Genomic DNA, 19,530 nt, shown 5'->3' with positions numbered 1-19,530 from the left:
TTGCTTCATCTTTTGTCACTTGGCCAGTCCTGGTTTCTAAAACTGACAGAGTTGAGACAGACAGTGGGAGGCAGCACAGCAGATTATGTCAAGAAGACAGTGTTCCCTCCTGCAGTTATGGCTTGCATCACCCTTCTATGTTTTTAGTTGAAGTGGTGGTGCAAATTGGAAGATGTCAACCTCTGAGAACATGATTATTAGTAAAAAACTCAACAAGATTTTTAGTCATTTGAAAACAATCATCATGTATTTCTGTGAAAACTAACTCCCTGGCCTAGTCATACAGCCTCTCACGTGTGTGCCTGTGGAGAAAATGCTAGTTTAGGTTTCTTTACCTAGCACCAGAGTGCTGCTGTCTGTAGTTAGGTTAGTTTTCCACAGCCTGCAACTGTTACTGCATCTACAAAACTAAAAAATGCTGTGTCTTAGGAGCAGAGAAGACAAGAGGCCTCTCCTATGTGGCCCAGAGGCTGGTGCACGAAGTAGGGGCGTCTGAATTGGTTTTACAGCATGAAGATGGTGGCTGATAGGCTTTACCCCTTGCTGTGCCCTGGGTGTGCACATGCATTTATACTCCCCTCCCTGTTGGTAGCTGCAACTTCTCGGATGTTGCCAGGAGGTCTGCAGTCTCTTAGAAACTCCCCTTTGGGCTCCAGGTGTCCTGCTGACAGCAGGTTTTGCTCTTGCGATGTCAGTCATGGTTGTGCGGATGACAAAGTTTTGAAATCCCATCAGGCTGTACCCTCCTCTTTTGCTTTCCAGAATACATTGCAGTTGTGGCCAGGATGCAGCAAGACTGGGTCACTGAACTGAAGGCAGTGGGGCCTGAGCACTGTCACTCAGTCCCTCAGCTGGGGGATCAAACTCTTCATTTGAAAAATTAGCGCAGTACTGCTGCTGGTGATTAATTCTGCACAATAATTAATGTTTGAGTGAGTCTTTTGCATGGTTTAAAGGAATGTGGAGATGCACCAAGGCAGTACACTTAGCTGTCTTGTTCTATGCCCAAACATGTGCAGAGACACCTGATAGCGGCTTCGGTGAGGAGCCTACATGGGACTAGGACTACAAATTGGGTTTGGGTTTGTTTCAGTGAAGTTCCTACCTCTATCTGATGCTCTGTGCCTTTCCACAAGGTTTGGAGTTGCTGCAGGATTTATTGTGGAGACCTTTTTTTTTTTTTAGAAAAGTTGATTGTGATATCCACATTGTTCCTTTGAGGACTGTGAGTCTCTTTGAATTGGTTGGAAATCACATCAGTTAGGTTGTAGTCTCACACAGCAGGACTTCTTCCTTTCTATGGCTTTGAGTTTCATATTTGCAGTCACTGCTTTCATCCTAGATAGTTGGTTTCTCCAGTGATTCAGTGGCTGCATGCACCAAAGGGGAGGGAGCTCTGAATTCCTTATGCAGTCTGAGGGTGTATTTACAAAGGTTATGTGAATTAATATGCCCTGTGGTTTTTAACACCTGCACTGCCACAGTGTGATGGGAGATGGCAGCAGCTCAGCAGGCTTGACAGTATGACTGCTTTTATACTTGATGACTGTTTCAGAGTACAGGGAGCAGGGTGGTTTGTGGAAGTATTGCTATCGTCTTTGCCTTTGGCATTCTAAAAAAGTTGCATGGTCTGGTCCAAATACCCAGGAGGGAAGAAGGGACTTGGGACTGTGGTACTCTACCTCTTCCCAGTCAGCACTGCAGTATGTGAGGCATGCCCCTGCTTACCTGATGCTTTTGTATCTGGGCTGCCACACAGCTTTCTGACACCTTCTGTCTTTCAGAGAATGGCAGTCTTCCAGTCCTGAACTCGGTCACTCAAGTTAAACTGGTACAGGCCTTTAATGTAGTTTGCTTTTTAAATCAGTTAATCCCTTTAGCTTGCATTGGTAAATCACTGAGTGAAGATCAACTGATGAAATGTATGTTCAATCAGATTACGGGTGTTTACACTAGCAGTTTGCATCAGTTTCCCTAGGTCTGCGCAGTCAAACCAGTAAGGCCTTTTTCTGTGCAGGTGGGGCTTTTTGCAAAAAGTGATTCGATTTGCTTCCTAGGTTCAGGTTCTGTAGTGGAGTTTAGTGCTGTATAATAAAGATGCTTTTCAGTATGGTTTCCAGGTTCCAGAAAAGGGTATCCTCAGAAGTTTGGTGGTGACTCTATTTCCTGAGGGTGGTGTAATGGTCATTTCCTGTAGGTATGTTGCTGGCTTTCTTGCTGTATGTGAGGGGAGGGTTTGTCATCCTCATCTTTGATGCATCATTGATCTTTGGTACAGCCTTTGGCTACTGCTATTAATAGGGAAATTCAGTGTTTTGTAGTCTTTGCTAAATAATTGTACCAAAACTGTCTTTTACAATTTTCTGTGTGCTCTGCAGTACGTGCCACAAAATCCAGGGCAGCTGGAAGCAATGAGCTATTTGTTACTGGAAGCTTTAACAAAGGCCACTGGTTGTAAAGTCTGGAATTTCCCTCTTACACACTTGGAGAGGTCAGGGCTGAAGTCCCCTGGTGGTGTTAGCAGTAATGAAGACTTGTCGTGCTTTGATAATTATTTTGGCAATAAAAAGATGTTCTGTGTCTGGGTGTGCTAAGCTTGTACCTTTTACCACAGTTTGTTAAAATACCGTGTTTCAAGAGCGTAAACACTGATAAAATAAAGTTAATTGTCTCTTTTAATAAATAAGGAAACAAAATCTTGAAACTTGCTTGTGATGCAGCTTGTAATAGATTTTGGGAGTCAATAGCCTCAGTAGTTGAACTCTTGCCTCTCTTGCATCTGCGGTGTGTTTTTTTCCACAGGTACTTCCTTTCTGACTTTCAGTAGCAGAGAGAAACTAAAGACCTTGAAGAAAGACGCCTGTGCCCCCTTGCTCAGCAGTAGCAATGCTGCAGCGATGAGATTATAGTGAGCCCTTCCTGTGTGGCCTCCATGGGTCCCACTCAACTCAGCACACAGGATCATGGGAAGAGGGTGGCAAGTGTATTTGAGATGGAGGAGGAAGGGCTTTCGCTCTTCCCTGGCTCAGAGAACCCCCCTGAGCATGCAGGTATGGAAAAATCCTTACTAAATCCATTCAAGCTAAAGGCTATCTATTCTTTCAGCTGCAAGCAGGATTGATACTGAGGTAAAATTTTAGGGTGTGCTTGAGGCACTCAGAATGTCTAAGAATAGAATCAGTTATTTGTATTTGAAGATGACTGGGTTTATCCAGGTGATAAATGTGTTGAATATTTTGCTTATTTGACCTTCTAGAGACTAGGTCCATGGTAGTAAAATGAATTTGTATTGGTTAGCCTTATCAAGAGCTGCTGAACAATAAAGCTTTACTACAGGTGACAATCAACAAGGATTAGTGATGCAAAGAAATAATAGGTTCTTGCAGATTCATATAATGGAAAGACAGAAGTTTCCTCTACACATTTCTGAGGCTAACTGAGGTAAAAGAGTATCAGGAAATAGAATTGAGATTTTGCAGTTACAATTACAGCTGACACACACAATACTACACTTTCAAACTTGTAAGAAGACATAGTATAACATCTCTGGATGGGTAACAGGAAAAAAAGGAAAGCACAGGTGAGGTGTCCGGCATAGTATCAGCAACTTAATGAAAATATGACAAATAAATGTATTTGAACAGTGAGGCAATGGGCAATCCCTGATGTAAAAAGAAGAGGTGATCTGAACATTGAATGAGGACTCATTGGTAGAGTAGAAACAAAGACAGTAGTTGAAAGGTGAAGAGATATTATCCAATAAAAGGCCTTAAAACCAATTTGAGGACAGGAAAAGAAAACAATTGATAAATACATTACAAAAATGCAAGAAAAAAGCCACAAAATGTGGAAAAAAAAATTTAAATAGGGCATCTCCCAAAGGAGGACCCTAATGAGAGCTACAGGTGCAGAGATGGCATTCATGCTTGATACATCTCAAATTATTTCTGTGTCATCTTTGACTACAGAAAATGACAATAATAAGTTATAGAACTAAAATGGTTAGTGTTCAGAGATGGAAAATGATTTGCATTGATCAAAGAATAAGCCTATCTGTCTCAATATAACAGTCATAAGAATGGTAATCAGCCATTTATGTAATGTCTTAAAGAAGCCATTGGATTACTCTGCTCTCCCTTAGAAACATATGAACATCATTTGAGGCTTCTGCAAAGTTATTATACCAGTTAATATATATTTGCAATGGCAGACTAAGTAATTTGAAATAACTGTAGGTATTGCATAATTTCCTCTTTGTAATAGATATTGTGAAGAGAAATATAGTAGAACAAGAGAGGGGAATGCCAGAGGCTTAACCTTTCTGATGACATTTTCCTGCTGTCCAGTCTGCAATGAGAAGTGCAGGCCAAAATGAGTGACTTCCAGACCTCTGTAAAGTCAATGGGACTGCAGATCAACACCAAGAAACTTAAGACTGTGAAAAACAATATGTAGTGAAGAACACTAATAATAATTTCTGAGACTGACCTAAAACTGTTTACCATTTCAGGAACTTGAGCAGAATAGGAAGTGTAACTGAGAGTAAAGATTAGTATTATTAGTAAAGTATTAGAACCATACGTACGAAAATGAGACATGCCATTGTAACCCTGATGCTGAGCAGGAAGTGCAGCAGCCTTGTGTTGCAAACCAATTCCTATGAATTAACTCCAATGTGAAGGCTTTCCAGGCATATCTAAACATAATCTGGAGACTTAACAACATGCTGTTTGTAATCTTTATGAACAGCTGCCATAGAATAATCTATAATATCTGATATACAGAAAGATACTTGCACTATGAGCTGTGCAGAAGGACATGTCAGATGTCAACGTGGCTAGAATTAAACGGAATGAAAAGGGAGATGGGTAATAGGGAGGGCATACACAAATAACATCAGCAAGCATTTGTCTGGAATGCTTAAGGTGGGATGTGTTGGAGTAGACCAAAGATGTTTTCAGAACACACAGCCAGTGACAAGATTAAGATCTCTCAGAATGACATAGGAAGAACTGGGAGCTGCTGCACAAGACTATCTGAAATGTGAGGGAGTAGTGAAGGCCCTGTGTTTCAGATGGAATAACAAGGTTTAGTAAATGAATTGTTGGTATGAGAGTCCTTCAATTTTAGGAGTGGGGAGCACTCTTCTTGAAGAAGAAATGATGGCTTCAGGGTTCCAAAGGTTCACAGTGCTTGTGCAGTGTGCTGCTTGCCTGCTTATTGCCCCTAACTCCACGAAGTTGCTGTCTTGACAGTTTCCCCAAGTGTTCCAGTTACAGGGATTGCCAACCCAGTCTGCTTTTTGTAGGTTCACAGTTTCAGCACTGGTTTTCTGTCACTATTTGTCGGCTGAACCATTTTTGCTTATCCTTGTGTGTGAGTATGGCAGAGAATAGAAGTAAGAGAACTGAAGGTGAATTCTGAAGAAAATTACTTCTTGGATTTCAGCTCAACTTTTTTGCAGCTCTTTCTCACATTGGTAACTTAACTGTCATTCCTGCTGATGGAAAGTGCAGAAGAACATCTGGCATGAGCGTGTTTTAGCTCTTCCACCCTATTTTGGAGGATAACAAGCATGAAGCTATATCTTCTTATATAGTTGAGGTGAAACTGTTTGGATTACCTCAATAGTTGGTTTGTTGCAGAAGATGTGCTTGCCCAGAAGGGGAGTCTGTGAAATGGGAGACTTGATTTTTTCATCTGTGTGTTTGGGAGATAGTGGGTTTGAGTGAGGCTATCGGTTATTGTAAGGAGTGGGGCAGTCAGCTGCAAACACCATGCCTCCCTCATGTGTGTGGGTTTTCTTCTCTTTTTTCCTTTTCCTCGGTACTATTTGTTTCGGTAGAAAATCCCCCCCTGAAGCGGAAGAAGGGCCCAGCCCCTAAGATGCTGGGAAATGAAGTGTGCAGCGTGTGTGGGGACAAGGCCTCTGGCTTCCACTACAACGTGCTGAGCTGTGAAGGCTGCAAGGGCTTCTTTCGCCGCAGCGTCATCAAGGGTGCACAGTACGTCTGCAAGAACGGCGGCAAGTGTGAGATGGACATGTACATGCGTCGCAAGTGTCAGGAGTGCCGGCTGCGCAAGTGCCAGGAGGCGGGCATGCGGGAGCAGTGTAAGTGCAGGAAATAGTGCTGGCAGGAGCACTGTGGTGCTGGGACAGGAGGTGTGTGGGGCCGGTCTGGGGGCTGATGGGTTGTAAGGAAGGGGGGCAGTGTGAGTGTTTGGGGGTCACATGTGAGCCGCACGTTGGAATGTGTGTGGGAAGTCACTGAGAGCTTAGCAGGGGTTATGTGGAGAGGTGAGGCTGTTAGTGGAACACCACCAGTGTGCTGAGCCCCAGCCTTCCTGTATTCCTCGAGTAAGAACTCGTGGAATATGACATCAGAGGAAAGACTCGTAACTAAGACTTACATGTTCTTCAGTATGCTGTCAACTGTATTGGTAAACTTGGGCTTCTGTCTGTCTTGTGATCAGAACTGCAAGGTTGGTCACTGTGCTCCTTGAACAACAGCCACTTTCCTTTGCCTTGTACTGCGAGCTTGTGACAGAGGTCAAGGGCAGCACCACAGTATTGCAGCTGTGTTTGTGCACACCCGATCTTGTTGCTCCCTTTAGTGAACTCTACAATTTTTCTCACATGAGCCATAAGGCTGCTGTTTCTGAATCTCTTTGCTGGCCAAGACTGACTGAATGGATGTTTGGCTAATGATAAATCTGTGTGAAGTCTCCTTTTCTGACATCCAGCACCCAGAACAGTGAGAAACAGAGGGTATTTTGGAAACATCTTATAAAAATACTTCTGCAAAAAGTAAGTCCCACTGAGCTGCACCAAGGAAGCATGCTGTTCAGCTTTTTCAACATGAAACACAGCACACCTAGCATATGTAATCAGTATCTTTGTCACACTGGTTTGTATCAGCACTATGTATGCTGTCTTTGCCCCATTTCCCCCTGCTCCTGAGAGCTACAAAACAGATGTATTTCAAAAGCTATGTAGCAAGGCTACCTGTCCACCTTGCTGCTCTTTTGTTGCAGGTAGATACTAGAGAGCCTCAAAGTGTTTCTGTATTTACTCATTGTCTTATATTGAAGACAGCTCAGGAAAATTAGGCCAAAAGGAATCTTTGGGTTGTTATTATCAAGTCTTTGGCAATTCTTGTCGACACTGTAATCCCCACTGCAAATTCACCTTGTTAATCTTGACAGAAACTGAAGGCTTTTTCCTCCAGCTGTTTCACTTGGAAGGTCATTCCAGAACTTCCCTCTACAAGCTGTTGGAAACATTCTTCTAATTCCCGGACTGAAGTTATTCACGGCCAGTTTATTGTTCTTAAGCCAGTGTGAACCATGAGGTTAAATAGTTCCTTCATGGAAAACCAAGTAACTTAGATTGCTTTGAATTTAGCATGGTGTAGGAGCTTGCACATAGGCAGTTTTCAAGATTCAGTAATATCTGGTAACTTGTTACTTGGCTACAAATTCTTTGTGCATCTGAGTCCCAAGATGAGGGTGTCTAAATAGGTTGGATCAATTACTTCTTAAACTAACACTGTGACTAGCGTTCTCTAATCTTACAGATCCCCCTTAATTTGTTACTTGTATTGAATGTCTTTGCTGTTAGAATTGTAATTTTTGTGCCTGTGTGTACCTATGCACGCATCCTCCCTGTTGGAAGTCAGGGATAAAGGTTACTCTCAGCTTGAATGTGCTCTGTTCTTTGTCTTTCCCTCCAGACCCATGGACTGTCCATTTTGGAATGTTCTCTCACAGTAGTTCTTAATTTCTTGTCTTCATGTTTAACACGATTCTTTTGGGAAGTACAAGTATATACTTGTTCAGTTTTGGGGCCTGCCTTCCTGTGTAGCAGCCATGTTTCCTTGTTACCTGTACATGAAAAAAGGCCAAAGAATCTTTCAGCACTTTTTAAATCTTGTTTGCAAGGTCAAGCTTTATTTTTTAATCTTTGCTCCTGAAGATACTTTTTTTTCCAATCAGTCCCTTTTTCCTGCTTTTTATTTGTTTGTCACTAACTCACAGGATGATTCTCTTGAAGGTAATCCTTGAATCCAGGTATGTCTTGTAGTTTCCTTTTTTTTTGGATGCAGCTTGCAGATAGTCTTTGCAGCTTTGACTTTAAGAAATAACAAACCTCCTCTACATTCAAATCAGTGAATTCTTCAGTTAACTTAGTTACAGGCTGTTAACAGGTTTTTGTATTTAAATTAGCTATTGAGCAGTTGGTCCAATAAGATTCTTCAGAACACATGCCTCTGAGTTGTTTTATTCCTTACGATGTTATATCTAAGTGGCATATCCTTTGACTTCAAGACTGACGAAGACTTCTAGCTCTACTCCTGAAGGACTTGGGGTCCTCAGTACATTTTATGCAAAGCTATTCTTTCATTATTTATCTTGGGGTATGTTACTGCTCTACAGTCTGCTGCAGATGGGCTATGTAGAAAATTGTCCTTTCGCTCTCAAACTCCATCCAGTACTGACTCTGACTTCTCAAGAGTAAGGTGAAGTGACACAAGCTGTTAATTTAGCAATATCAGAAAAAGACACAACTGCAGGATAATATAAAATACAGTGGACACACCATGGCATGTGAAGAGAGCACCTGTTGGAATCTGTTATAACATGACATTTTGAGGAATTGCTCAATGGGGAAAGTTCCTGTTGTCTTTCTGAGATCTATCTGTAGGGCATCATGAAGGAGCTTCTGTCCTTTGTGAATACTTTGCATGATAGTATGATTAAAAGAAAGGCAATGGAAAAACTTAGTGGGGAAAAGAGAGAGAAACAAATGATAAGCATCACTGTCTGCTGTCTGTGTTGTGTACACTCGGGTATACCAGACACAGGCAGCTGTGATCTCTGCCTCTCCATCCACAGCATGTTACCCTGTGTTTAGTGTGGTTTCCAGTGTGCTCATATGTCATGACTGATCTCTGGCTATTCCTGCTTTAGATGTTCTGTCTGAAGAACAGATCCGACTGAAGAAACTGAAGAAGCAGGAAGATGATCAGGCTCGGACAGTTGTGGTGCGTCCAAACCCTCCAAATCCGCCAAGTCCTTCCCACAAACTGACGCCTGAACAGTTGAGCATGATAAAAAAGCTTGTGGCCGCTCAGCAGCAGTGCAACCAGCGCTCCTTCACAGACAGGCTCAAAGTGACGGTAAAAATTCTACTCGTACCCAAAATAAGAAAAAGTGAAGTTTGGGGAGTTGGGGTTGTGGGTAAATTATTTGGGAGAACAGAGATACTTTAGGCATTGCATCTGTGGGCTAAAGTTCTGTAAATTATAGCAAAGGATGATGTTCCAGTGTGTCTCATTTTCTTTCTCTGTTTGTTTAATCTTCTCATCTTTCTGCCCTGGCCCCATCTTTCACATATATATGCTGTCTTTTCCCATTCCCACAGCCGTGGCCACAGGTTCCTGACCCTAATAACCGTGAAGCAAGGCAGCAGCGTTTTGCTCACTTTACAGAACTTGCAATTATCTCTGTGCAAGAGATTGTGGACTTTGCCAAGCAACTACCTGGCTTCCTGGAGCTCACCAGGGAAGATCAGATCGCTTTATTGAAGACATCTACCATAGAGGTGAGAGTTTGGCTCCACCACAATACATAGTAGCAGAGATGAAAGAATTTGGCGTACTCACCTGGAGAGCTGGTTCCATCCCTTATTTTGGGATGGCAGGCTGAAGGACCTCAGCTGTTGGACCATTCATTACTGCAGTGCCAGGCTATACTGGCAAAGGGCCATGGAGGAGAATGAGGCAAGAGCCTTGGTAGTGGTAAGCAGGTATTTCCCCCTTCCCAGAAGCAGACACTGCAAAGGATGCAGCGGAATTTACCTTGGAATTTTTAAGCACTCTGAAAGAAACTGCTTGGAGGGATTTTGTTTGGGTGTGGTGTTTCCCTCCCCAAGCTCCCCGAGATGCTCTAACACTCAGCAAATTACTGATGTTGTAACATTCTTTCCTGTTTTCAAATAAAGTATATCTATTTCTGGTTCCAGGTGATGTTGTTGGAGACATCTCGGCGCTACAATCCAGAGATTGAGAGCATCACCTTTCTTAAGGACCTGAGCTATAATCGGGATGACTTCGCCAAAGCAGGTGGTGCATTAGACAGGTGTTTCTTCCTTCCCCGTGTCTTGTGCTCTTTCATCTTTTCCTTTTAAATGTGGGCTGCTGGAAATAGTATGCGGGGCCTTAAAGCTGAAGTCAGGTGAGAGATTTAGAACAGGATTAGACCAAGAGCCCCACAAACCTTTTTGTTTGCTTTTAACATGTGATACTAGCTCAGTTCGTGTCTTTTTTTTTTTTAGGTGTGAACTTGCTTTGGAAAACTTGGGCTTTTACAGCATGAAAATCTTGCTTGTAAAAGTGTACCTAGGGCTAGCAGCTGGTGTGAACTTCCTTGCTGGTAGAGATCCGACGTGGACATGTGGTCTTAGAGCCGTATCAGATCACAACAAATCAAAACCCAGTCTTTTCTCCTTTTCTAGTATATCACTTGATAATCTAGATGCATGCTTTGAGTGATGACATTAGTGTGATTACATTTTCAGTTGATATGAAGTCTATACTGTGCACTGAAGATCCCCACAGAGTGCTTTAGACATGTCATCAGCTCAGTGTATGATGGTCTGTGGTGATGTGATTTCTGAAGTCTGTTTTTTCCAGGAGCAATGAGTGTCTGTAATTTCAGATGAAGTAACAGGAAGTTTGTATCTTCAGCATTTCTAAAAATGAGACTTTGGCTGCCCTTCATGTGTGTGGTGGTTTTTGGTTTGGGGTTTTTTGTTTGGTTGGTTGGGGTTTTTTTTGAGTCCTTGGGTAGCTATTTAACTATTTATGCTTGAGGTGGCTTTTATGTACGACTTTTGTCTTTGATGCTTTTCCTGGTAGGCTTTTCTTCAGATGATTAGGAAGGCAAAAAGCAGGCAGCCAGAAAGATTCTCTTCCTATTTTTCATCCTTCTCTGATGCAGTTGTACTGCAGGAAATTAGAAACTTAGATACTGTTTTGGGGGAAAAGATCTAAAGTTTTCAGCATGATTGTATAGCACGTAGCAGAAAGAGACCTGATCTGACAGTGGCCTCTCTGTTATGACAATAAATACCAATGCATTTCTGCCTTACTGCATTTATCAAAGGAGGTGATTGGAAGCCTATGTCAGGCTCTGCCTCAGCTCTCCCAGCTCTTTGAGCTGAAGGAAATGGCATAGTTCAGACTTCTTGGAACTATATATTTTCAGCTCGGGTGGACTTCAGATGAATCTGGAACATCAGATTAAAAGTTTCTTTGAAAGCAAGAGGGCTGCTGGGTTTGAAGGAGGTGATTGTGTGAGAGTGGAACGTGTAGATGTTGTACTTCTGGGCTTCCGACTTTTTGACGGACTTACCTGATAGTTGATGTCATGTTCCTTTAGCTGTTGCCTAGTAATATGCCATGGGACATTTAAGGCTCTAAGAAAACATGGAAGTAGCATCATTTTACAGTTAGAGCCTGACTCCTCAGCCACTGTTGTTGGTGCTCACCAGTAGTGGTGGGATGTAAAGGGAGGTTTCAGCCATGCTTGGAACACAATCTAAACGTTTTTCCCTGCCTGCCTGTCCTCCCCACTCCCTGGTATACTGTGGGGGGGTTTCTGGCAGTCTATTCCATGAGAGAGAGATGAGATGATTATTGTTGCCTCACCTTGTTCTCTTCTGTTGCAGGTCTGCAGTTTGAGTTCATTAACCCCATCTTTGAGTTCTCAAAAGGAATGAATGAACTACAGCTCAACGATGCTGAATATGCACTTTTAATCGCCATCAACATTTTCTCTGCAGGTAAAAAGTCAGTGAGATCTGGAGAGCTGCAGCAGTGAGTCAGAGGGCAAAGAGAGTTAAGGAAGGTCACAAGCTGACGAGGAGTAATAGAGGGTGCGTAGGGTCTAGTGACAAAGGGAGCGTGTTACTACTTCTACTTATGGTATTCATTATATTCTGAATTTTATGGTGCTACCTCCAGAGGAAATCAGATTCCCCACTGCTGGAAAAGCATATAGAAAACTCAGCCAATATTTATCTTCCTCATTTAGAAATTGCTATTTTACTGTCCCCTTAATGTACTTGGCACGTCTCTGGTGTGACGCAGGTCACGCGGCGTGAGTGACACCTAGTGGTCAAGTAGCGATGCTCTGGATGTGAGCCCAGTATGGCTCTGGGCCAGGACAGGGCTTTGCACAGAAGACACCTCTACTCTTTACTTCTGTTTTGTCTTGTGACCTGAAAGAGGATTCCACCCCCCCACCCCCCCCACCCCCCCCTTCGTTCCTGATTTCTAACTGGCTCAGCTGCTGGAGAGACTTTCCCATTCGCTCCTGAATGGGCAGCTTCTCATCTTCACTGGGACAGGAATGTGAAACCAAACACACTTACATAGTGCTGTTTTGGTATAGTGCTGTTTTGGTATAGTGCTGTTTGGTCTCTCTAACCTTCCACCTCTGTAGGAGTCAGATCAAACTCCCCATGTGCAATAGACATCATTGAGAAAGAACAATTACAGAAAGCTGACATAGCTGCTGCAGTCATGGATGACTCTCCCAGCTGTGATAGGTGAATGCTACATGAGATTTTGGGAAGAGACCATACAGAGGGACTGGGGTTAGGCAGGGATGTCAAGTCCAGCGAAGCTGCCTGTGGCAATCTGCTTACTTCTAACCTGCTTTTTGGCAGACCGACCGAATGTGCAGGACCAGTCCCTGGTGGAGAGGCTGCAGCACACCTATGTGGAAGCCCTTCATTCTTACATTTGCATCAACAGACCAAATGTAAGTGCCTGACTGGAACATCTCCAATGATGATGCAACCTGATTTTGTGCTTATGCAGGCATAGTTCCGGCAGTACTGTCTGTAACAGGTCTCTTGCTGCCTCTGCTGTCATGCTTTTCCCTTCTTTGGGTGTTTGGTAGCAGCTGTAAATGCAGGATTTGTGAGCTGTCACAGCCTGTTGTCCTGTACCATGTTCCATGGTTTAGCCAGTGTGGAAAGTCTGGAGTTTTGGGACATGGGTAGTATTTGTGTTCCTCCACACTGCCACCTCCTGGAGAATGCTGGGTTTAGAGGAAGTCGGGATTGTGGTTACAATGTATCATCTGCTGTGGATTTTTTTTTTTTAAACAAAGTTTTGGTGTGAATTTACTAAGAGCTGTCTATTTGTCTGACTCTGCAGGACCGCCTGATGTTTCCACGGATGTTAATGAAGTTGGTCAGTCTTCGGACACTAAGTAGTGTCCACTCTGAACAGGTGTTTGCCCTTCGGCTGCAGGACAAGAAACTCCCTCCCCTGCTTTCAGAAATCTGGGATGTGCATGAGTGACTGCATGCTCCTGGGCACTGACATGCCGACATAATGCCATCTCCCAGCCTTTGCTAACGAGAAGCCAGCCTCCCCTCTCCAAAGCACTGAACTCTGGGCTAGGCAGTGCAGGGAGCGATGAGCCTGGGGTTTCAATGTTGTCATGAGACTATGCAGGAGGCGGCTGGGGTAGATCAGATGGGGGGGTTGGTTTTGATGTAGTGCCCATACCCCAAAGGAATAACGTGAAACATCTGAAAATGGTAGAAATTAAGATCTTCCCCACACACACATACACCTCTTTCTTCAGAGTCTTTCTCTTCTCTAAGCATGTCCCAAGGGCTTGCCCATTGATCCTCTCCTCTCTTGTTGATTATGAAAATGAATTTGCAGGAACTTGCCAAACCCTCTCTATTGAGAGTAACCCAGCTCAAAAGGCTTCTGCAGGGTCCCCAGTGTACCTGGATCTGAGGAGCTCAGGGAAGTCAATGTGGATGTTCTAGGGGTTTCACTGGGTTTCCTATAAATAAAATCTCTGTATGTGCTGCCCTTTACAACGATTCCAAGAGAAGTAACTGTTATTTCTTTATTATGAGACTTCATCTCTAGAGCTGCCCTTTCATTCTGGCCCTCCTTTGGAAAAAGGATTCCTCTAATATGTAGTGCCCTTTGTCTAACAGGGAGGTCCTCTGGGTAGGGAACATTTGTACATCGGAAAGATGTCAGGCATAAAGTAGTGGATTTTTTTTTAATGTAATACATCGCAGTTTTATCTCATGGTGGTTCTCAGCCAGTTCACTTTACCTTTGATTTGCTAACAGCTGGAAAACTTTAGTTCAAAACAAATCAGGGCATAGATTTTTATCTTTAGGGGTGGAATAGAAGAAGGATAGGTGGGAAGGACTGGTACCTAGGCAAGGTAGGTGTGGCGGAAGGATCTCAAAAACTTCCAAGAATTTGGAGCATGTGGTATGTGTTCCAAGGTGGGTGTGAAGATGTATTGGCCAAGGAGAGGGGACACACTGCATTTAGTGAAATATGTGGGCATTGCGTAAACTGTGGGCTGCACAACTCTCAGATCATGGGCTGCAGGAATATTGGGTGTAACCTGATCCACTTGCGTCTTCTTCCTTTTGCCAAAGTCTTTCCAAGGTACTTGCTCAAGGTTTTAGTGATGGTCCTGGGATATGGAGGTCCCTCCTGTATGAGGAGTGCCAAGTGCTTTAGAAGGACACTTGGGTCTTGTATCCTTTCTTCACTTTGGGCACTGTGAGATCCACCCTGGATTTATGCCCCAAGTTCTTAACTATCCACATCCATAAGTATTCTAGGATTTACAGCAATATTTTGTCTGACAGAAGAGAAATATACTGTCGTAAAACATGTTCCTTATTTTACAAGAAACAACATCTTATGGCTGATCTCGGAGATGTAACCTTAAGTATCCTGGTAGCTTGGTCTCATGAGTCTTCTCTGTCATAGGGGTCTATGTTTGCTTGCCCGGTGAGCATCCCAAGAGCCTAGGTTCACATGGCTCGTTTTTTTTTTTTTTTTTGGTTTTTTTTTTGGTTTTTTTTTTTTTTTTGGCTGTGTATCTGAGCGCTATGCCCGTGGTGAGGGTATTGTGTCCATTTTGCACTTGAGGTTGGTCCCCTGCCACTGGCCTTCACTCTGCACCTTTGTAAAGCACTTGTAACAATCTGTAAAATAATCTGTTGTTTTTTATAACTCATTGCAATTGCAAAAATTCTTGTTTAAATCTGTATTTTTAACTAATCTGTTTGAGAAATGTTAATGTTTATATAAAAGAATAAAGCCTAATACAGGATTTTGACATTCTCTGATGTGCTGTCATTAGACTGGAGGAGGGTGGAATAAGTTCTTGATGTAACAAGCTCAAAGCTGATACAAAAGTGAGTATATAGGTTAGGGAGAAGCAAGAAGCGGTGAAAAAGAAATAGCAGTGCAACCCCAGGCAGTTTCTTTGGGCTTCTACTAGGAGATTTTTAGCTTGCTATGCACCTTGCTGCATGCCAGAGCTGGCAAATAGGTGAAATGGATTAAGTGCATGTCGTGAAGACCACAAATTGTCCATATATACTTCACCTTGATTTGTACAGCTACTTTCAGAATTTAACCCTTTTATTCGATGTGCCATACTGCATTTTCTGCATATCGTGGCTCAGCAAAATTGAAATAGGAGTCCAGTGTGCCCCTGGCTGTCGAGTGGATTTCAGCAGGATCCTCACTGATGTCTGCTATGAATACATCAGAAATGATCAGCATAGGAGAAGCAACAGGAATAGCTGTTCACGTGCATTACCTCGAAGGGACTGGTAGAACTGGGGAAGCGGAGAGCTGTCCAGCATTAGTCGCTTCCTAAGCACTTGATCCCCTGCCACGCTGCGAAAGGAAAGCAATTGTCAAGTCAGCAAGGCTCTATAGCACAGGCTGTTCTGCTGAAGCCTCTGCATTACTTCAGAGTATAAAATTTAAATTAGAAACTACTAAACCAGAGGAAGCAGCAATAGGAACAGGCTTATAGGAGACTAGCGGGGTATGAGGTGGGGAGTAATGAGCAGAGCTCGAGAGCTCAAGCCAGCCCTGGGTGGATTAGAGGGTGGCTGGGCCCTACTCCAAGGATTTGCTGAACAACAAGGCTGTCAACAGCGAGAAGAGGCAGGGGCAATGAAGCTGTAGCTTCATTTTTAGCTTTGTTTTCTTCATTTTGAGCTGTATCTCATTTTTATTCATTTGAAGAGAAAAACTGCCTGTAAATTTGAGGTATTTTCAAGCTACAACCCATAATGTTGCTGTTGATGGCAGTGGTGAAAATGGTGATTTTCTTTGGCTCTTGCTTCTCCATCCCTTTTCATTATCATGTAATCAAATACAAGCTCCTTGTTTACACATTCATGTTCTTTTTTTTTTTTTTTTTCCAAAAAAAAAAAGTGCAGATGGGTACGGAATTAGTTTTTCTTTTCATAGCAGCTTCCCAGGTTAGCCCAGCGAGCTCAAGTAGGCAGGTGTGGGGAAGAACCTTCTCGGAGACCAGTGGCCCTTTTGTACTTTTATATTTGCAAAATGCTACCTAGGCTTGAGCCTCAGTCCTGGCGCTCTAAGTCTCTGTATCCTATCTGTTTCAAATTAGTTTTGCTAACTTGGCCACTGGAGAAATCGTGCTTGAACGATAATCTCAGGAGGTGTTCCCTGTCGGCTCTAGCCTTCCGCAAGAGCCGTGTTTGCTCACGATCTATTCGGATCAATAGGGGGAGGAAGAAAAGATGGGTGTATTTCTGCAAATCCCAGTTCCCCTACGATGGGCAGAGTGCAGATGTGGAATATCAAATCGAGTGTTTCACCATTTTGTACCTTATTGTGTATTTCTTTTTTTTTTTTTTTTTAAACCCGTTGGGATAGTTGTGGTAGTTTTGGTTGCATTTTGGGATTATTTTAGTAATTCTGGTTTTGCTAATAAGCGGATTTGGTTGCACGGTGTACTGGTTTATAGGAGCTTGGAAGGAATTAAGAGAGCTGCAGCTCTCAAGCTTTTAATAATAACCAAATTCTTTTGTAGCCTTGTGAAGCCAGTCGCAAAGCAGCAAGTGGCCTGATACGCACCGGCTGAAAGTACCCGGCGCTGGATCTCCTCGCTGTAAGGCAGCGCTTCCGTCCCCGCGGGGCTCTCGCTGGCCTCGCTTGCCCGGAGCCGGGCTCGGCCGTGAGGCTTCGCCCCCCGCTGCCCGGGCCCAGGCGGCGCGAGCCAGCTGCAGCGCCGCCCCCCCCCCCGCCCGCCCCGCCGCCGCGGGAGGCCGGCGGTGAGGTGGCTCCCCCCCGCCGTCGGTGCGAGTGGTTCGCTCCGCTCCTCCCTGCGGGTGGTGGTGGCGCGTTCCGCTCCTGGCGCTCGATGCGGAACTGGCCGGGCGGCGCAGAGCGGCCAGGGGGCGGCGGCGGCGGCGGCGGCGCAGGTGAGCCGGGGCGGGCGCCCGTGCGGGCGGCGGGGTGCCTGTGCGTGCACGCACATGTCAAAAGCGGGGAGCCTGCCCCAGCGCCGCTGCCCGTGGCTCGGGCAGGGGAGCGCGGAGCCCGGCCGGCGCTGCCTGCGGTGATCCGCACCCGGACAGCTGGCGGCAGGGCCGCCTTCCCCCCCCCCCCCCGCCCCGCGCTTTGCCGCAGCCGCCCGGCTGGGCGCCGTGGTGATGCTCGGGACGGCGAGCCCTTCCGCAAGGTCGCTGCGGGAGGGGGCAGAGGCGGTGGCCCGCCGCTCCGGGGAGCGGGGCCGGCCGAGCGCTGCTCCAGCCTCGCCGGGGCTCTCTGGCTGCGGGGGTGCGCGGGGCCGCTCGCCTCGCCGGAACCCCTCGCTGGCCCCGCTCCAGGCTGTCGCCGCGGGGCTCTGCCGGCAGCCGGCCGGTGGCGGAGCGGTCCCCCGGCGGGAACAGGCAGCGGCCCCTGGGGGGGGGGGGGGGGGGTGGCTTGCCGCTTTCCAGCCCAGCGGGGGAGCGCGGGGCGCCGGGGCTGGCCGGCCCTGGAAATGGCGGCCGGGGAGGGGGCGCGAGCGGCGGCGGGTGCGAGGGCGCGGGGCCCGCCGCCCTCCCGCAGAGCGGGGCGCCCGGCGGGCAGGGCCGGGCCCCGGCCTCCCCCCGGCTTTTCCTCGCTCCCTGCCGGAGGAGGCGGGCGGGACAGTTGGGGCAGGTCAAGGGAGACGCAGGACGGACTGATCCCCTTGGAAGAGGTTAGGTGTGCAGCTTTGTGAAGGGACTGCTGCAGTAATGTGGCTGGAAGGGTGCTTTTGCTTCTTGGTTTGCAAACAGCACATCCTGTTACTCCCTAGGACAATAGAATAGGAAATCCACTTGATACTAGGCAATTTCTTACGAAGTAACCTATAAATCAAGAGCATTCTCCCCTTAGGAAAGAGTGTCATCACCTCGCTGTGTTGCTCACTTTTATTTTCAGGTGGAGGAGGGGAAGAAAGCTTGGTCTGCGTTATTGTTTGTGTGCAGTCACGATAAAGAGGTGCTTAGAGAAATGATAAGCCTTGGAGAAAACTGATTTGTTGCTTGGCTTGCTTCTCTCCCTTTTTTCCCTGTACTCACCCATATACCACACTCTTTTCTGACGTACACAGAGTAACATACATTATAAATTGACAGCCGCGCAGTGATGGGGTGGAACTGTGAATCTGGCAACACGTTGTGCTTTCCGTAGGCAAGCCAGCCATTTTCTCTACATTCAGTGCAACTCTGGGTCAGCATTTCTGTTGGTATGCTCTCAAGTGTCCTTGCTGTGCTCTTTGCAGCATCACTTATCTGCAAAAAGGATGTTACTGGTAGACAGAAGCAAGGGGAGGGAAGATGTATCGTTGTGTCCTGAGGGTCACGTAACCAAACCGCAGTCATCCAAATATAGGTTATTTGGAAAGTGTATATACATTTTTGGACTTTATACTGCTTGAACGTTGGGAATTGTTTTGGATGGGCACAAGAAGTACTTGCTTCAGTTTTCAGCGCTAATGAAAATCTGCAGTCCTGACATATCAGAGAGAGCACCTGAGACATCTAACATAGCTAAAATGCAGTTTTTGCAGGATCTGATCTTGCCATCCCCTCATAGCATGTTATGTAATACTGAACTGATCGATCATTCCAGCTATAAAATAGTTCTTTTGCTTTACTGTTGTATTGTTACAAAATATGTAGCTCTTGGACCCAATTTAATATACCATGGAATTAATTATACACTCATTAAGCATCTCACTGTGTGTTTAATAAAATGCAAAATCATCAGCAAGTCTCTAAAACACTTTTGTTTGAATAATAATATAGCCTTGTCCACTCTAAAAGATCTTGTACATGTGTATCCAGTGGGGCTGCAGTTGTATCGCAAGTTTGGACTTTTGTGTTTTTACCAAATTAGCAACTTTCAAGCTGTAAGCTTCAGAGTCCTACTGTATTGCTTTCCATACCATTACTACTTTTAAGACAGTTCTGGTTTTACTGGATGGGCAAAAAGGAAAATGCACTGAAAGAATGTTTTCCATACAAAATGCATAATATGGCCGAGATACTTTTTTATGATGTATGTGTTATGTACCAAAGCCATGAATGGTGGTGAACCAAAGGCTGTGTAGCAAGTGGCAAAAAAATAGGTCTTCTAGTTTCAAGTTTTCATAGAA

The 19,530-nt window shown here is 45.0% G+C and overlaps 1 protein-coding gene across 7 annotated transcripts in view; it reads left to right on the top strand.

Annotated features, from left to right (window-relative positions):
- The window catches only part of NR1H3 (nuclear receptor subfamily 1 group H member 3), a 31,570-nt gene extending 16,381 nt beyond the window's left edge, over positions 1-15,189 (top strand). For all 7 annotated transcript variants that reach the window (XM_075711941.1, XM_075711939.1, XM_075711936.1 and 4 more), the window contains 8 exons: positions 2,803-3,050; positions 5,846-6,112; positions 8,971-9,179; positions 9,425-9,604; positions 10,025-10,124; positions 11,732-11,845; positions 12,734-12,828; positions 13,230-15,189. In XM_075711941.1, the coding sequence (XP_075568056.1) occupies positions 2,933-3,050; positions 5,846-6,112; positions 8,971-9,179; positions 9,425-9,604; positions 10,025-10,124; positions 11,732-11,845; positions 12,734-12,828; positions 13,230-13,376 (1,230 nt within the window). In that variant the 5' untranslated portion in view covers positions 2,803-2,932 and the 3' untranslated portion in view covers positions 13,377-15,189. The remainder of the gene's footprint in view (positions 1-2,802; positions 3,051-5,845; positions 6,113-8,970; positions 9,180-9,424; positions 9,605-10,024; positions 10,125-11,731; positions 11,846-12,733; positions 12,829-13,229) is intronic.
- The last annotated feature ends 4,341 nt before the right edge of the window (positions 15,190-19,530 follow it).

The sequence above is a fragment of the Pelecanus crispus genome, chromosome 6, assembly GCF_030463565.1.
Source record: "Pelecanus crispus isolate bPelCri1 chromosome 6, bPelCri1.pri, whole genome shotgun sequence".
Lineage (NCBI taxonomy): Eukaryota > Metazoa > Chordata > Aves > Pelecaniformes > Pelecanidae > Pelecanus > Pelecanus crispus.
This window is presented reverse-complemented; position numbering and strand designations above follow the sequence as displayed.